Source organism: Scardinius erythrophthalmus, assembly GCF_964197995.2.
Source record: "Scardinius erythrophthalmus genome assembly, chromosome: 2".
Taxonomy (NCBI): Eukaryota; Metazoa; Chordata; class Actinopteri; order Cypriniformes; family Leuciscidae; genus Scardinius; species Scardinius erythrophthalmus.
Genome location: NC_138222.1, coordinates 10989921 through 11009508, shown reverse-complemented (window position 1 = coordinate 11009508; position 19588 = coordinate 10989921). Strand labels below are relative to the sequence as shown.

The window sequence follows — 19588 nt, the reverse complement described above, 5'->3', positions numbered from 1 at the left end:
ATATATATATATATATATATATAAATTATTCCTGCGATGCAAAGTTGAATTTTCAGCATCATTACTCTAGTCTTCAGTGTCACATGATCCTTCAGAAATCATTCTAATATGCTGATTTGCTGCTCCATTATTATTATTATTAGGGCTCGATTATTAATAACGGTTCTTATTATCGATGTTGAAAATATTTGTGCTGCTTCAATACTTTTTTTCAGGATTCTTTGAACAAAGTTCAAATGAACAGCATTTTAAGAATCCTGAAAAAATGTATCGTGGTTTCCACAAAAATATGAAGCAGCGCAACTGTATTCAACATCGTTAACAAGAACCGTTATTAATAATCGAGCACTAATAATGATAATGAAGCAGCAAATTAGAATGATTTCTGAAGGATCATGTGACACTGAAGACTGGAGTAATGGTGCTGCAAACTCAGCTTCGCATCGCAGGAATAAATTACAACTTAAAATATATTTAAATAGAAAACGGTTATTTTAAGTTGTAATAATCTCACAGTACTACATTTTTTACTCTATTTTTGATCCAATGAGCAGCAGCCTTGGTGAACGTAAGAGAAAACATGAAAACTCTCAATGACTCCAAACTCGTGTAGATGGTCAGATAGATGAGAGCAAAGGTACGAAACAAGGAGGAAAGCGAGAGAGGAAAAAAGACACAGATAAAGTGATAAACAAGGATGGACGACAGCATTCAGCATCTGAACTCTTCTCTATGACACCATGTGGTTCCCTGAGGGCAGGGATGAATGAGAAAGAGAGAGCAACAGACAGAGAGAGAGAGAGAGAGAGAGAGAGAGAGAGAGAGAGAGAGAGAGAGAGAGAGAGAGAGAGAGAGAGAGAGAGAGAGAGAGAGAGAGAGAGAGAGAGAGAGAGAGAGAGAGAGAGAGAGAGAGAGAGAGAGAGAGAGAGAGAGAGAGAGAGAGAGAGAGAGAGAGAGAGAAGGTTTAGTATGTTGGCGGACACATCTCACTGCTTTTCTTCCTCAGCATCTGGCTGTGCTGGTTTAGTTTGTTCTTCACCTGAAAAAACAAAGAGTCTCTCTTATTATAGTGGCATTCAGTTTAAGCCACACACTATGAGACAAACTCGACACCTCACACTTTATAAGCCTGCAACAAAGCTGAAGTCACATGGCCTGCAACTAGTCTCAGATGCTACAAAAAATTTCACACCCGACTAGTGCTCGTTCACATTTCTTTACATTTACATTGGTTTGGCATGTTCCTCAAGCTATGTGCTTGTTTTTATTATTAAAAATATAAATAAATAAAAAGCTACAAATAATGTTTTCCTTGCACCTTTAACTCATTGTAGAAAAGCACATAATGGAAATATAAAGTTTCTGTGTAAATGAATGTGTCAACACTAACCAAAGATTCTATTTTTCATATCATAAAAGTAAATCCTAAATTTAATCTGCTCATCATATATATATATATAAAGTGAAAATTTGGACTAAACCGCTTGATTCATATGGATTCGTTTTCGATCTTTTAACTTTTTGAAGTGTCAAAGTGTTAGTTGCGTAGCTGTCTATGGAGAGTACAGAGCTGGCTCAGAATTTATTACAAATATCTTTATTTGTGTTTCGAAAATTAACAAAAAGTCTTACAGGTTTGGAACAAAATGAGGGTGTAATTAATGCCAATTTTCATTTTTGGGTGACCTATCCCTTTAAGTATGCTTATTAGAAACAACATGGGTCAATGGGTAATTACGATCCATAAATATAGTAATATTAAATCAATCAATGCAATCTTTTCTAGCCTTTTTTAACTCTAACTTTTATTTTTTTATAAATAAGAATAAATAAGAACTTATTCATTTTAATATATTGTTTGTTTTAAACACCATACTTCTTTTTTCATGACGGAAACCATACTTGAGTTAGTAAAAATTACAAACTATAATTTAAAGAAAATTATAGACATAGAAACTAAAGATTTATTTAATATCCTTTTTTCTTAAAACCAAATCAACAGAATTATGGAAAATAATTGCAGTTAATCAATACAACCTTTTCTAGCCCAATAATAACTTTATGTAATTGTTTGTTTGATATTAACTCCATGCCTGTTTCTTTTTTCATGATGAAAACCATACTTGAGTTAAAAGTCCCCCTGTAGTCAATAATTATATCTCTTAAAACTCATCTTTGATCACCAAAATGACATTTTTGTGCATGCCTTAAAATAGCTTGAATGTAACTCTACACCCTTGCTTTACTTACGTGTAGATTACGTGTAGCCATGAATATGTAAATTAGCACCGCCTCCAGTCACTCACACCAGCTCAGAGATCCACTCTATCAACTTTACTCAAGTTACTATAGTAGATAATGCACATAAGTGGGAATACTGGTTTAGTTCAGCCATATACGTTTAAACCAGAAACTGATTCAGGGGAAGAAGTGGAAGAGTGAATTATACAGGCTTGTCTACAAGTCTCATAACGGTTATTAATATGATTAGGCTTTTGCTTGACTACGTTATCAAACAGCTAATAACGCGTTGCTAATGTTACACAAACCATGTTCTCATCCATCTCAGAGTCAGAAAGCTGCCTTCTAAAAATCAGCATCCTTAGAAACGCTTTGAAAGTCAGTGGAGAAAGGCATATAGTTCATTACATTCATCATATACCTAATTCACCCGCTGTATTGCTAAATGTACCCGATTTTTCATCTCAACAGAAAAATATACGGAGATAACCTGGCTTCTCTGGAGACTCGTCTGTTAATGATATGCTAAAGCCCACCCGAACGTTGACGTGATTGATTACAACGTTTGTGACATAGCGAACAGGGGCGATTTCAAACCGCGTTTTTGAGACTGTCTTTTGGTTCACTGCAGTTTTGAGGAGAAAATACTCAGCAATGGTGTTTACTTATGAATTTGCACATGGTTTGTCTTAAAGCATATTAAAAACACCACATAGACATATAGACAACAGTAAAAGCTTGATTTTCACCACAGGGGGACTTTAACTAAAATAGAAACTAAAGATATGCAAGATCCCTTTTTCCAGCAAATTCTAGGCTACAACTTGATTAAAAACCTTTTCAAGGTCAAGACAGTTTCCTCAGAGGAATAGTAATATTACAATCCAATAATTTGATATTTAATAGTTGTTTCACGGAATCTATCTTTGTGGCGATCACTCAGGCAGTGTTCTGACTAGTTACAGATACTCGTGACTCCATCTTTTCAAACACAAACCTGTTGCTTTTAAAGACAATTTGAATTTGTGCATTTGATCTCTTAATTTTAAAAATCTTATCTCCACACCAATTTCAGGTGACGTGCAACACAGACGCGCTATGCTATTACACTACGTGAAAAGAATCGAGGCCCAGAGAGAAGGAAATGAAAAGTGAAATGAAATCGTTATTTTTGTTTGTTTTTGCGCACAAAAAGTATTCTCGTCGCTTTATAAACTTAAGATTGAGCCACTGGAGTCACTTGGACTATATTAACAATGTCTTTAATACATTTTCTGGGCCAGCAAGTTATCGTGTCCATAAGCCTGTGGAGGAGTGAGACAGCTCTCAGATTTCATCAAAAATATCTTAATTTGTGTTCCGAAGATGAACGAAAGTCTTACGGGGTTGGAACAACATGAGGGTGAGTAATTACTGACAGAATTTTCATTTTTGGGTGAACTAAACCTTTAACCCTCTGGGGACCAGAAACGCGCCCGCGCGTTTTGCTGTTTTTTTTTTTTTTTTTGCAATGAAAATAAACACTAAATGCTCTGTTAATTTTGATCTTTCATTTTCGTGTAATACGTCAATCGATCCTGTTCAGTTTCTATTTTTTTTCTGTATACTCATAATAAAAATAAAGTGTTTTGCTTTTTGACAAATAAAGAAAAATTAACATGATGCGATTTCTGCCTTCTCTCTGTCAGTAAACTCCCATTTGAAACGCGTTCGAAAATGATCTACAACTCCGCGAAAATTCAGTCAAACAGACCCACGGGCATAAAGCTTGAGATCGCATCTGTTAAATTAAGTCATTTATATAAAAAACAAATATTCTCAGCTTCTGTAACCTGTATAAAAAGAGAGCGACTCCAGTCGAGCTCATTACGAGCTAATTCACAGTAATGTGACCACTCCCCGGAGAGCGCGTGCTATTCAAACGCAAATTCTGAGAACCATTTCACACCTGTGAAACGCCCACATCAGCTGTAAACAAAGCGCGTCGCGATCGAGTGAGGCATAATTTAGCCTACCTTATGGAGAAAAGATGTTGCTGATATGAGGAGCAATATATCCTGATATGAGGAGCAGATTCCGCTGAGGAAAGAGGTAGGCTGTTTTCTTTTCTCACGTGTGGAATAACGTTATGGAATAACGTTAGTGTAGGCCTATGTAAACCGCAAAAAGATGAAGCGCATTTCTACAATATGACTCGCCTTTCTGTGAGATGAATGAAGGGGACATATTTGTAAAGACTGTTTAGCCTAAATATGAATCGCGCGTCTGTGTGTGAAAGAATAAACTGCTTTGCTATAGCCTACTGAGATGAGTAAAAATCGACTGGAATATGTTGAAATAAAATGAAATAAAATGTATTTGTATAAGCAACGTATTAAAATGCAAATTAGCATGTATATGCCCTAATATTTCATAAAAACAACGATACAGTCAGTCACTTGTTGACTAGATTTGGGTACAGTTTTTAGGCTACTGTAGAATATACTGCCACATCAAATAAGCTTTTGTTTAGCAATTGTCTATATTCAAACTAATGAATACATATGATAAAATGTAGGCCTATAATCTTTTTTCTTTTTTACAAAGAAAGAGTACACTTGAAATATTGTTGAAATTGTAATTATTCTTGTAATGGTAACATTTTTAATAAAATAGCAAAACATATTTACAAGAGAGATGTAAGCGAAATCAATATAAGTCAATATATGTCAATGGTCAATATAAGTCTACTTCTAAATACATATTTTGTCCTTGTATTGTGGCTCAGTCAGTGTCACACCTGAATGAATGGCTAATTATGCAGAGTCATTATGCAGAGTGGGTGGGACATTGAAATCTAATGTGTAAACTACTCCTCCCCCTCGCATATTGGCTTTCCAAGCAAAACCTGTTTTACACCATTTAAATCAATGTATTTTTTTTTTGTGAACGATAAAGCAAGACTATTTTAACATAATTTTGAAGCTAGAACTCAAAGGGACAACATCCATTGGTCAAAAGTCTTGTGGACACATATTTAATATGTGTTTTGTGGTCTTAATTCAGCAACTTTCATTTTAATTTTTTCCAATAACCACGCATAAACATTATTCTCTTAAAAATACAAACATCTACATACACGTTGCTCGCATATTATGGTAGCCCTGTTTGTGCTATATAGAGTGAATTTACACCTTTGCCATTAACGTCTTTATAAATAACTGAAAAAAGCACAAATGTCAAGGCATGTCAGAACATCTCAAGGACCCCAAAAACAGCCTGGTCCCCAGAGGGTTAACCTCAAAAAATGTTAAAAAGAAATTCATTTTCCTGACAATACCAATTAAGAAAATGATATGCAATTGCAATGCACCTCAGGCACAGACTGCACTGTGCAATTCAGATTTTTTCTTATTATAATGGTATCTAATCCAGAGGTTATAATTAATTCTGCATCTCAGTGTTTGCTTCAGTCTACTATGGCAAATGGCAAAGCAGCTTTCCCTTCTCTAAGGTGTGCATGTCTCACCATCTCCCTGCATGTCTGAAGTCCACAGCGTCAGGTTGTCCCGTAACAGCTGCATGATGAGTGTGGAGTCCTTGTAACTGTCCTCACTCAGTGTGTCCAGCTCAGCTATCGCATCATCAAACGCTGCCTTCGCCAACCTGTTGGAGGAGCGAGTGGAGAGTCAGACTGAGGTAGTGGCTCTTAACCAGGGGGCTACAGGATGATGCATTCAATTAAAATTATCTAACTCTAAATGAAATGCTAAAATAACAAAATAAAGATCGAGACTGAAATATTTATTTTTCCCCCTCAATAACTTGTTTTTATTAAACATACAGTTCTTGAAACTTAGGGAATCATGAAATGCATCATGGTTAAAATCATTTTATATATCAATACTCACAGGCCTTAAGTAAAAAAGATTGAGAACCAGCTGTTGAGTATCCAAGCCCATGTTTAAACCTGGTATTAAGATACATTTTGGTCGATCGGATCCGTCTCTTGTCCACTTTCAACCATTTCTGTCCTGATTTCTTTGAGGGGAGAGTCTATGAGCGGGTAAATGTATGGGCTTTTTCTGATCTTTCTATCTAATGGACAAAATAAGCTTGCGCAATTTACATATTAACATGACCGGAGACGACGGAAAAACATACGAAGAGCAGCACTTTGGTTTCTGCTCTGATAGCCGTGAGCCGCAAGAGTGTGTGTTAGAAATCTGGAATGGTGAGAGAACATTGTGCTTGGTACGTTTTTCTGTCTTCAAACCAAACTCGGGTCTTCAGCCAACAAAGTTTAAATCCCGTCTGGCTAATGTGCGTCACATAATGTGAAGAATGTGTCAGTAGACTGAGAGAAGTCGATTTTTGCAGTTGTTCGAACACATTCGACCACATCAAAAACTATAGATATAGAAATATGGTTCACTCCTATAAATTATGAATGGGAGAAACTTGCAACACGCAATATGGTGGAATGCGTCCCTCCCTCTAATTAAAAGAGCCAATCGCTTGGCTCGTCTAGCCTGAAAAACATGCTTTTTTAACACTATGTGAGCATAAGAAACATCAGAAAATGGTTTGAGTTTCAGGGCTGCGAAAAAATATTTTATGTAACATTGTTCGACATTACAGAGAAATACCATAATAATGAGCCTTCAAAATATAAATTAAGCACTGTTAATTCAAGCGTCTGCGTGACCTCGCCAATTCCCGTGGAGGTTACTTTTTTTCTGCGACTAACAGACTAATTCAAATTTGGTCGACTAATTTCTCTTCTCTTCAAATAACGCTTTGTCGACTGTTAGGGTGCAGCCCTAGAAGTTTTAACATCAAACACACATTGCACACTTTAAGTGAGGAGAAAAAGAAAAAAACCAACCTGCATGCACGGTCGGGGGAGTTAAGGATCTCGTAGTAAAAGACAGAGAAGTTGAGTGCCAGGCCGAGCCGGATGGGATGTGTGGGTGGGAGCTCAATCATGGCGATGTCACTGGCAGCTTTATACGCCACCAAACTGTTCTCTGCTGCTTCCTTCCTGTCATTACCTGTGGCAAACTCCGCTAGGTACCTGTGGTAGTCACCCTTCCTGCAAACACAAAAAAAAAACAAGTGTGGGTGAAAAGATTCATCAAATTTGCATTAGCAAAGTTGACTATTTTAATTTTTATGTTATATACTGAACACTCTGACCCTCGCCCATCTAACTGTTGTGTAGGAGACCTATGAAGTTCTAAATGCATGTACTTTGATTTGTCAAACACCTACATTTTGTAGTAGAAAACTTTTGATTCTCCTGTGTTGGCTGCAGGAATGAGGTGTTTGTCCAGTACATCCAGTATGTCATTACAAATAGATTTCAGCTCATTCTCAACCTGCAAAGGGAATGATAAGAAATGGCATATTAATTAGATATTGGATTAGATATGATAGTTTATATGAAATGAAAAAACAAACAGCCTAAAAGCCTTTCACAGGACACCAATGTAACACTGTGTCTACACCGGATGCGCGCAGCGCAATGTGACGATATATGGCATTGATGGTTCCATGAAGAACCTTTAACATCCATGGAATCTTTCCACTGCACAAAAGGTTATTGTGGAAAAGGGTTATTTCGATTTTTTAAAATGCTGTCAAAAGTACCGACTTTGGTACCATGTCTAGCATCAAGCAAGTTTTCCTCTAGCATTTTGAGCACTGTTTTTAAACACCTCTGATTGGCCATTGTGTTCACATGCTCAACATATATGTCTCTGATTGGCCATTGTGTTCACGTGCTCAACATTTATGTCTCTGATTGGCCATTGTGTTCACATGCTCTACATATGTGTCTCTGATTGGCCATTGTGTTCACGCGCTGAACATATATGTCTCTGATTGGCCATTGTGTTCACATGCTCAACATATATGTCTCTGATTAGCTACAATGATCAATGCTTCAAAAACATGTCTTCACTGAGCACATAGGCCCTGTCCCAAATCGCGCACTTCATGTGGACTTTCGGTCTCGTGGACTTGAATTGCGCGTGCTCGCCGAGTCTACGAGTCCGTAGGCCGTCCCATTCAGCATTTTAACGCTTTGAAGTGTGCTCAGCAGTGCCCCCTTTGTACCCTTGAAGCGGTCTTCCGCGAAGCCCGCACAGATGCAGGCTCCACGCACTTTAACTACCCAGGAATCCTTGCGAAAGGCCAATCAGACAACGGATGGGAGGAGATTTCGCTCACGGATAATTGTTGACATGGCTGAGAAGAAAATATGACGGTTTTTATTACCTAGATGTATATTTTACTTGTTACATACAGTTTATACAAACATTATGGTCATTGAGCAGTGGTTGATGTCTCAAACATAATAATAGTGTGTTGAATAAATAATACGATCACATTATAATTCATTAAATAAATAGAAACGAATGTCGGGGCTTTACTGAGTCATATGTAAACATAGTATGAATATTGAAACCTGTAAATTCATCTGAATCTCATGCACATTTTCATTATGTGTTAAAATTGTAATCTTAGTTCAAATGGAACATTGTGTATTATTATGTACAACTGTATACATCATTTAAATATGTATCTATTGTCTAGGTGGCATGCACAATATCAAAATACAGAACTGTAAAATTAGGCTGTGTAGTTGACATGGAGATAAGACGTCGGAGCGCAAAAACGTGATTTCTCTTGTCCAACAACAACCAGGCCGTTATTTCCGGCGTGACGATCGAGTCTGTCCCAAAAATACCTCTCAATGCGCCCTCGTGGACTCGCGCCAAGGGGCCTATAGGTCTGCACTACATTACGTCACCAAAGTGTGGACTCTGAGGAAGTCCACAAGTCCGGAGTGTGCCGTTTGGGCCAGGGCCATAGGCTGCGTTTACACTTGGCATTAACATGCGATCACCGTGATCCGATCAAGCAGATCGGATCATAAGCCAATCAGAACATGGTGCATTTACACCTGTTCCCATCAAGGTGCTTCTGTATCTGGATAACAGATCGGATCTCGTAAAAAAAAAAAAAGTAAAGAAAAAAAAAGGATGGCTCTGGTGCAAAGTCGACCTGAAGTGGTGGGTTTTCTTTTAAAAACATTTTACAAATCTCGCAAAATGAGGATGATGAAGAGGCTGCAAGAACTAATAATGTGGATAGATGCCATAAAGGAAGCGGTACAGAGAAACGTATGGGTCCGAGAACGTTGCCAGCTGTGGTGGGAAAAATGCGCGTTCCAGAAAATGAATGGTTCTGCAACTTTTGGGTGCGAAGGCAAACATTTCAGTATATTTGCGACATACTTCGCACTCGACTCTGGCCCTGTCCCAAATGGCACACTCCGGACTTGTGGACTTCCTCAGAGTCCACACTTTGGTGACGTCATGTAGTGCAGACCTATAGGGCCCTTGGCGCGAGTCCACGAGGGTGCATTGAGAGGTATTTTTGGGACAGACTTGATCAGCACGCCGGAAATAACGGGCTGTTTTTTTTTTTTTTTTTTTTTTTTTTTTTTGCATTACAATGAAAATACAAAACAATGAACATGTGGGGATACAGAGAAAATGAAAGTAAATAATAACAGTAAATAAAATATTTTTACAATTTATATAAAACTTGTTCTATAATACAGGATATTTTCGAAGCTCTTTTATTGGAGGGGATTTTTTGAAGTGAAGAATAACTGTAAATCATAAGCAAAAAAATTTGCAACTAGATTTGAATTTAAGGTATCTTGCTTTGTGAATATGATATTTACCCATCGTACAGAAAAAGTTTAATATATCATCTAGCTTTTTATTTTCAGAGAAATCAGAGTGAAAAATAACCTTACTGACAGAAATACAGGCCTGGTTGTTGTTGGACAGGAGAAATCACATTTTTTGCGCTCCAACGTCTTATCTCCATGTCAACTACACAGCCTAATTTTACAGTTCTATATTTTGATATTGTGCATATCACCTGGGCATTAGACAATATATACACCATGCTTATTTAAATGATGTATACAGTTGTACATAATAATACATAATGTTCCATTTGAACTAAGATTGCAATTTTAAAACATAATGAAAATGTGCATGAGTTTCAGATGAATTTACAGGTTTCAATATTCATACTATGTTTACATATGACTCAGTAAAGCCCTGCCATTATTTATTTAATGAATCATAATGCGATCGTATTATTAAACGCGCTATTATTATGTTTGAGACATCAACCACTGGTCGATTACCATAATGTTTGTATAAACTGTAGGTAACCACTGATAAAATGTACATTTAGGTCATAAAAACCGTAATATTTTCTTCTCAGCCATGTCAACAATTATCCGCTAGTGAAATCTCCTCCCATCTGTTGTCTGATTGGCCTTTCGCAAGGATTCCTGGGTAGTTAAAGTGCGTGAAGCCTGCTTCTATGCGGGCTTCGCGGAAGACCGCTTCAAGGGCACAAAGGGGGCGCTGCTGAGCACACTTCAGAGCGGTAAAATGCTGAATGGGACAGCCTACGGACTCGTAGACTCAGCGAGCATGTTAATGCCAAGTGTAAACGCAGCCTTAGACACACGGGCCGCGTTGGAAAGCAGGCGTCTATCAGCGGATCCATCTATCAGTGGAGATATTAGGGATCGTCACTTTTTTTCAATTTCAGTACCGACTTGGTACTGAAGTCGGTACTTTTGACAACACTAAGAAAAACTGATCACTGAAAGGTTTTTTGCACCGGGTAGTTATAGAAACTAGCCACCAGGGCGGTTCCCCAAAAATTTTCCTCTAGAGCCATTTTCCTGGTTGCATTCACACCGCCAGTATGAACTCTGAAGTGAAGTAAGCCAGCCGACAGCGACATCATTTAGGCGAAAGACGAAAACTCCAACGACAATTTGCAGTGCTACATATCATCGAGGCTGAGAAAAGAACAACGAGGCAGACAAAGGTAACAGTTATTTGAGTTCATGGAGTATGTGAACTGTGAGTTTACATGGCTTTTTAAAAATGGCGGGTGCTGGTGTTTCGTATGGCATGCGTTCGGGCCAATCAACGTATGTTTACGCAACTGGTAGTTCCTATTGTTCTGGTTTAGACCCTACTCTGAAGTGGGAGCTGATTTAGTCCCTCAAAAAGGAGTTCCTTCCTAGAACTAAAATCGTTCCCAGTTCCTGTAATGCAAACACGCCAAAAGCAGGTACTTCCGCCAATAGTTATAGGAACTAGGGATGGGCATTTTTCAAAAATATTGCATTCGAATATTCGGGCTCATAAAATTAGAATATTCGTTTATTTAAACGACGTTTAACGAAAAAGCCTTTATTTTTTAAGTTAAGTTAGTTTTTTAGTTTTTGTCACCATTTCTGAAGAAGCTTACGATTAGGTAATATACACAACAAGCTTACAATATATGTTAAAGTTTTCTTTTAATTGAAAACATTAAACAGTAGGCCGATGTGTAAACAAAAAGATAAAGAACAAAAGGATTTAAGCTCAAGCAGCGCGAACGAAAAAAAAACGGCTAATAAAGCAGAGTAACAGATTGCGCCAGTTATCGTACAGAACGTACACATACACTCGAGTCAGCATATGATTATCGTGTTTATATTGTTTCACGTTTATGTTGAGAAAAACAGTATCATCCACATGCAGGCGCGCCGCCAGCAATTTATGCTCGAGTGAGAAAACGCGCTGCGCTGACAGATGTTTCAGAGAAACAAAGATAACGGTGTTCTAAGTTTCTAACAGCACTTTGCGTTTTCTGTTCTTAAACCTCTCCCTCAACAAAATTTAAAGGAAGAATATGTCTCTAAATCATATTAGATAAGTTATCATCTCGGATCACTCGCACTACAGCTGCGCTTACCTGCAGTCGTGATGCAGTGATGGACAGCTGTTTTTCCTCAGTCGACTGCTGTTTGGATTTCATGTGATTTCTCATTGTGGTGATGATACTATAACTCCAGATTAATTAATTAATTTGATCAAAATTAATTCCATTTTGTAAGATCATTTAATAACCTCATTTTCGACTAGTAATTCCAAACTTCGCGAGGCAGACGACGACATTATGATAAAATACAAAACACTTGTTAAACGCGCCACAGTGCCACCCAGTGCATTTAATTATAACTGCGAGTTAGTGCTTGGGATTTATCAGGGTTTCACTGCAGTTACGACCCGCAAAGTATCTAGGGCTTCATAAATTCGATAAAATTCGAATAGTATTTTATTTTTCGAATAATAATTACAGATCGAATATTCGAAAATTCGAATATTCGTGCACATCCCTAATAGGAACTATGAAAATGTTCCTCTGGTGCGAAAGCTAACTAAAACTACAAAAAAATTTTAAAAACGTAGTCTCACCGTTTGTCTGTATTCTCGGATCATTTTGAGTTTGTCCTCTCCGCCCTTGCTCTCCTCTTTCTGCTCAATGCTGCTGATTATCCTCCAGGAAGCTCTCCGCGCACCAATCACATTCTTATACGCAACTGATAACAGGTTTCTCTCCTCTACTGTGAGCTCGATGTCCTTCCCTGCAACATTCTTCATCGTCTCCACCATTTCTGAAACAGAGAGATTAGATTGATCCTAATGACACAAAGGGAACCCATCAACAAAGATCTGGAAATCAAAGGGAAAAAGGACAGAGCTCTTCTGTCACAATTCATAAAATTACTCCATAACATACACGTCACAGACTGGGTAGTGAAATAAGGGAACCTGAGTGGTTGAACAAAAAAAGATAATGTCCCTTATTTCACCACCCAGTCTGTGACATTTGTACATTGTTATGGCGTACATTTATGAATTGTAACAATAGAAAATTTAGATATCATTATTGTTTGTAGCAGAAACAGCATAGAAAAATGACATACTGAAGGTTTAGCAATGGAAGTGTTTGCTAAAATACAGCACTGCACATATTTCAGTACCTGACAACAGATCAGCAGTTTCACCAGTGTGATGTGCAACGATAAAGCTGAGTGATAGGAATGGCAGATAATGTAAAAGATAATGCTTTCAGCCCTCCACTTACTGAAAAGCAGCGCAGTAGAAGGAAAACATACACTTCCCTAATAATAATTGCATTTATTTCTCCATTTTAATTCTTTTAAATTAAATACTTCTTGTTTTTACATCGAAGCTGAAGTGTTATGTTCACACCAAGCACAATAACTATAATAATGACTTAGTTTCAAAAATGTATGTCCTAAACGTAAAAGAATAGCAGAGTCAATAGCAGCACAACTATAAAGGCACAGAGAAACAATAGAGTTGGAATCATTTTCGTAATGATTCATTTCAAGCTGATGAACGATAAAAACATTTACAGCCAATCAGAATCCATCCTGCTCTAAAGAGCTCAAGCATTTAAAGTGGTAGACCACAAAAACTGCAGCACACGAATGTTATTGCGCATTTGTGTGGATGCTAATATAGACAAGGTTTTAGGTGTGACCGGGCCGTTATGTCGAAAGAGATACACCGAAGTATCGACCATCGATAATTATCGGCCAGTTTTTTATCAATTTAAAACCATGAACATATCGGCTAGCCTATAGCATGAAAAAGGTTGATAATGATATAACAAACCGATGGATTAACTGCATGAAGGCACTGAGTTGTATAATGTCTGTCCCATAATCCAACTTTTTTCTCTTGGCAAAATAATTAAATACTTGCTAAAACAAAATAAAATCTGTACAAAATACAGCAGGCGTGGCCTGTACCTGAAAACTACTGTTAGACCTGTTTATTTCATAATGCATCTTTGTTCTGTTGAATTTATGCATTTATGTTCATGGCCTGTTGATAAATGTTAAATGGATCCAATCCGATGATATCAACAATAAACTACCTTGATAAATGCGTTTTTGAACTCTGCTAATTTAAAACATGATCAAAAACTAATCTATTTTAATGACAAAAGCAAGTGACAAATATCGGTATCGGAAAATAGTTTAGTTAAAATCGGTATTGAAAAAAAAAAAATCCAATTGGTGCATCCCTAGTTGAAATGCTTGAAAAACAACAAACTTTTGTAACGGCAATATATTATGCAGTCCAATCGTTTTTATTCATCTCATCAGTCATCTAAGTGGTTTATCTAACCTGTCTTATTTTTTATGTCAAGCTAACAACAAAAGAGGTCTTGAACTTTATCAATCTAGTTCTGATTTATCCAACCTATCAATCCAAAGGATCCATGAAAAATCAGAACAAAAACATATTTAATATAAAAATATATTTAATAGGAAGTTGCACTGTATAATACCCTCGTGTCATATTAAAAGCACCCAAAACAATGCCCTGAATTCAGCATGGGGTGTAATGAACAAAAAGGGTCCACAAAAACATTGATACAGTAAAAATATTGGAAATATGAAATTGTATAAAATCTCACTTTTTATTAACCCACGCTGTCACTTGTTATCAGAACTAAAATCTGAACCAAGTCTGTTTTTATTTAGATCATTTGTAGCTAAATCAAATCAAGGTATCAGTTAGTGCAGGGGTTTTCAGACTGGCGTCCGGGAACCATTATACACGGTTTTTTTTTTTTTAAGATTAAACTAAAAAAATAATGAATTGAATAAAATGAATAAATGCATTAAAAAAATTAACAAAACATCACAATAATAACGGGTAAAAAAAAAAAAAGTCAAACTATTTAACAGTGTACATTTGGTCTTTATACATGAAAATATATCGCTGCCTTTCACAATTTAGGATTTTGCACCGGGATGTTGATATTTGAGGGTCCATAGATTGAAAACCCCTAATTTAGTGCATTTTTAAAAGCTGCATATTTTTTTTAATCATATGCTCCCAGATAAAAGTCACCACCTGGGTAACTAATTCTACCAGCGGTTTGAATTTCAACCAGTTCGCAAGCCAATGTACATTCACATACAATGTAACATTCACAGATTTTACAGAACAGTTCTAAGCAATGAGAGCACTTTAATACATCAACAATGCAGTATAAGCTTAGGCTGGGTTGAGTTAGTTTAGATCAGGGGCTTTCAATATTTTAGATGCCACAGAAATATGTGAGGGGGACCCCATCCTAAAATTTGTAATTAATTTCTATAGTTACCTTTTTATAATTAAAGAAAATATATTCTAGTTAAATACATTATAATTTACTAATTTAATTTTACTCTACTTATGTATATCAATTTGTATGTTTATTTTAATCTGATTTAATCCATTAATAACGTTTATACACAATTTTATTCATTTATTTAAATCTAATTTAATTACTTACTTACTACTACTTGCTTCTAATGTAATCGTATTACTTATTAAAACAGTTTTTCTCTAGACTCTTCGCGGACCCCAGTTTGAAACCGTAACAATGCAGTACAAGCTCTGGTTGGGTTGAGTTAGTCTAGGCCTTTCCAAACGGATATTTCTTCCCATTTCACCTGGACGTGCGCATGTGACTAGCCAGCGCTCAGTTTTGGGGGGGTTCAACCAACAATTTGACCAGTAATAGGACAAAGAAATCCTGCTCTGCTTCTTATTCTTCCTCTGCGGCAATTCAAAATGTGTGACAACACAAATCGCCACCCAAAAAAAAAAAAAAAAAAAAAATCAACTCACCATCGTATCTCTCTGCTTGCTCTGCTAGTTTAGCCTGGTATACCAAATGCTCTCGATCTGCCATGGTTACTTGGGGATCGGGAGGAGGTGGAAATGGTAAGCGACGTTGTTTGTGCAGAGGGATGCGAAGGTTATAGGAAAGTGAACAAATATGCTATTGAGTTACTTAGTGGAGCAACGGCGGCTTAAAATCCTCGTACACTGCCGGCGACCCTGCACTAAATATGGCGATAAAACTCTATCCGGGAAATTCGCAGCGAGTCCTGCGCACTTCCTTCGCGACGAAGTGGATACTCCTTTTTTTTTTTTTTTTTTTTTTAAGGAACATAAACAAAATATACATTTAAAATAGATTTCGTAGGTGTAAAAGAAAACAGTAAATCAAGGCACACAAATAAATTAGAAACAAAGAAAAAAAAGTGTACAAAAATAGGGGTCTTTTTATTCATCTTCCAGTAAACCAAGTAGCCTAAGTCTCCTATCATTTTAACATTTGCAGGCCTGTTTACTCATACAATGGAATGATGGAACTTATCTACGTTTAAATACAGAATACAGTAAGGTTGTCTACAAACACTTGCATTTAAACAATTTACCCAGAATCAACAAATTCAGCTTTTTTTCATTCAACAACATTAAAACGTAAGAAATGACTGGACCTTTGTTTCCAGCCAATTAGACATATCTTTCAAGATAATATTGGAGTGCATGAAATAAAAAAAATGAACAGTCAATTTGACCCAAAAATAAATTATACTCACCCTTAACCTGTATGAGTTTCATTCTACTGTTGAACACAATATATATAAAGAATGTTGGTAACCAATATTCTTCAAAATATCTTTTGTGTTCAATAGAAGAAAGAAACTCAAACAGGTTTGGAACATCTTAAGGGTGAGTAAATTATGACAAAATTTGAATTTTTGGGTAAACCATCCTTTTTAGATATTTGTAATCCATAGTCACAATTTACATTCAAGATATCTACAGTGCCATTTTGACAAGTCATATATTTCTACTGGAAATATTTTAGTTTTTATCTGTAGAAATTGTAATTAAAAATAGCCTAACCACAATTGAGTTTTTACAAGCCAAGTAGAATTGTAACGTTAATTGAGATGTCTAAATAAATTATTATTGGTAAAATTGCCAATTCCAGTTATGTCTGATTGTTTTTTGATCTGTCATAATTCTAATTGCCGATATCATTATCTCTTCATTATTAAAGATATCAGGAATATATTTTCAACATCTGAAACTAAGATATTACTAGTCAAAATGGCCTGACATTGTACATGCATTGAATTTGTTTTTATGACAAAACATACTACTACTAATTAAATTGTAAGTATTGCTGTTGTATCTGTATTGTTACAATACCTCTATTATATTGTTACCCTTTAATACAATGAAAATTGAGTAAAAAAAAAAAAAAAAAAAAAAAGTGATCGTTAGAGATATGTGCAATTATAATTTGACTAGTAAGAAAGATGGTTCAAGATATCTGTAGTCAAAATTCTATTTAAGTTATGTGTGAACTTCATTATGGGCAAAATTGTTTGGTGTGGTGGAAATGATGCCACAAACGTGAGAAAGTCATCAGTTTTGAAAAGAGAAAAAATGGTTTACTTTCTCATATACATTGTTTAGATGATCATAGTTTTAGAATGTAATAATTTATAAAAAAAATTGAAAGAAGTTAGAATATTTAGTTAGAATTTTAAAATCTGTCTCTGGTACAAGCGTAAAACAATATAATCTATAAAAGGCATTTGAAAAGTAGCAAAAATGATGAAGACATGTAAATGGTTTCTACGTCTGTTTTTATTTGATTTTCATAAAAGAAAAAGTTGGAATCTGATTGTTTTATTATTAATAATAAAAATAATAATAGTAATCAACCCCTGGGACATAAAACTGCCCAAAGTTGAAACACAGTAATAATAATCTAATAATTCTAATAATATTCACGTATATTAACAGGATAGTTTCCCAAAAAATAAAATAAAAAATCTGACATTATTTTCCTTTTAAACATTGCATTCATTTTAAAATCTTGCTAATTACTTATTAAAAGCAAGGGTTAAACGGTTTAGCTCCTGAGTACTTGAGCGAGCTCTTAACGCATTGTAGTCCTTCACGTCTATTGCGATCTCAAAATTCCGGCCAGTTGATAATACCTAGAATATCAAAATCGACCGCTGGCGGTAGATCCTTTTCCTATTTAGCACCAAAACTCTGGAAGTCTTCCAAGCACTGTTCGAGATCTAGACTAAAACACTTCTCTTTAACCTGGCATAAGCACATTATCACTTTTCTATAATTCACATCGATTAAAGGATTGTTAGGCTGCATGAATTATGTGAACCGGATTTGTTACATTGTGAGAACAATGGCATCTTTGTTAATATTAATCTCTGTTTATCTCCAGGTTACAGTAGTCAGCCATATCCGGTCCGTATCCAGATCAGATGGTGGACCTGCACTTAAAGACACGACCACAACACATCCCTGAATGTCAGCAGAGATACTTCAAGTAAACTCTCCCCTGTGAAGACCTCATCGGCACAGATCCTCAGCAGAGACCAGACAAGTCCCATGACCAACTTCATCTCTTCATCTTCACCTCCAATCCAATCTTCAAGCAAAAGGAACTGGATGAAATATTTGAATGCTAGCGATCCACAATCTGATTTGTGACGTAGGCTGTGACGCAGCCTGATTCACTATCACACCGTGTTCGTTCGTTGGCCAGAGGAGGACCGGTCCCCCAGACTGAGTCTGGTTTCTCCCAAGGCTTTTTCTATCGGTCAACTGATGGAGTTTGGGTTCCTTGCCACTGTTACCTCTGGAATACTTAGTTGGGGACACTGAATATCCAGCATTATTGATTTGACTGCACTGACACTATTGGATGAGAACTGAACTGAGCTGCACAATGACATCACTGTTTTCTGCAGAACTGCTTTATAGATGGAATGAACTAAATTAATAATTGATGATCTTTACAATGGAACTGAATCAACACTGAGCTGATTTTCTTTTAGAGCTGCTGTACAGCCGAAATGAACTCTGCATCATTGATTCATTTTCCTGTTATCACTGTAAATCTGCTTTGAAACAATCTGTACTGTATAAAGCACTATATAAATAATAAAGGTGACTTGACTATTTATTCACCCTGGTGTTGTTCTAATGCAAACAGTGGCATAAAGGGAACGCAGCTTATGCTACCTTCATATAGAATGACTCTGTTCTTATCATTCTGCTTCGTTTTAATATTAATCGTTTTCAGAACTGTAGATTATTTGCTTTGTTCCAAAACAGGGACGTAATTTGTTACAATGTTGCATTTTCTTTCTTGGTTCGATTTGATTTCACAAGGCGACATTTCAAAGCGTACCAAAATGTGTTTATGTGTCACATGTGAGAAAATCTGTTCTCTTATTGGTCAGTTTCCTTTGAGTCATCAATCAAGATGGATTAACAAGTTCGCTCTGCGAGCTTATTATGGCTTTATCTGTAGCTGTCGAGACACAGCAAAACATGAATATACACTGAAAAAAATGATAGTTGAATTTACAAAAAAAAATGATCGTAAGTGGTTGCACACAATTGATTTTAGCTACATTTAAACAAATGCATTAAGTTGACCTTAATAAATGTTAGTTCAACTTAATGCATTTGTTTAAATTTAGCTAAAATCAATTGTGTGCAACCACTTACGATCTTTTTTTTTTGTAAATTCAATGAATAATTTTTTT

General features: G+C 36.2%; 1 protein-coding gene across 1 annotated transcript; it reads right to left on the bottom strand.

Moving 5' to 3' along the window:
* Window positions 1-837: 837 nt before the first annotated feature.
* ywhae2 (tyrosine 3-monooxygenase/tryptophan 5-monooxygenase activation protein, epsilon polypeptide 2) lies at window positions 838-16089 on the bottom strand. Its single transcript, XM_081391703.1, has 6 exons — window positions 15825-16089; window positions 12579-12778; window positions 7495-7601; window positions 7109-7315; window positions 5750-5886; window positions 838-1039 (listed from the first exon to the last, which is right to left on the bottom strand). The coding sequence occupies exons 1-6, from the start codon at window positions 15886-15888 to the stop codon at window positions 987-989; spliced, it is 768 nt and encodes a 255-aa protein (XP_081247829.1). The 5' UTR covers window positions 15889-16089; the 3' UTR covers window positions 838-986.
* Between the last annotated feature and the right edge of the window lie 3499 nt (window positions 16090-19588).

Coding starts and splice junctions, on each gene's coding strand:
- ywhae2 (XM_081391703.1), bottom strand. CDS start 15,888: ATGGCAGATCGAGAGCATTTGGTATACCAGGCTAAACTAGCAGAGCAA. Junction 12,779..15,824: donor GCAAGCAGAGAGATACGATG/GTGAGTTGATTT, acceptor TCTCTGTTTCAG/AAATGGTGGAGACGATGAAG. Junction 5,887..7,108: donor TCCCCCGACCGTGCATGCAG/GTTGGTTTTTTT, acceptor CTCCTCCAACAG/GTTGGCGAAGGCAGCGTTTG.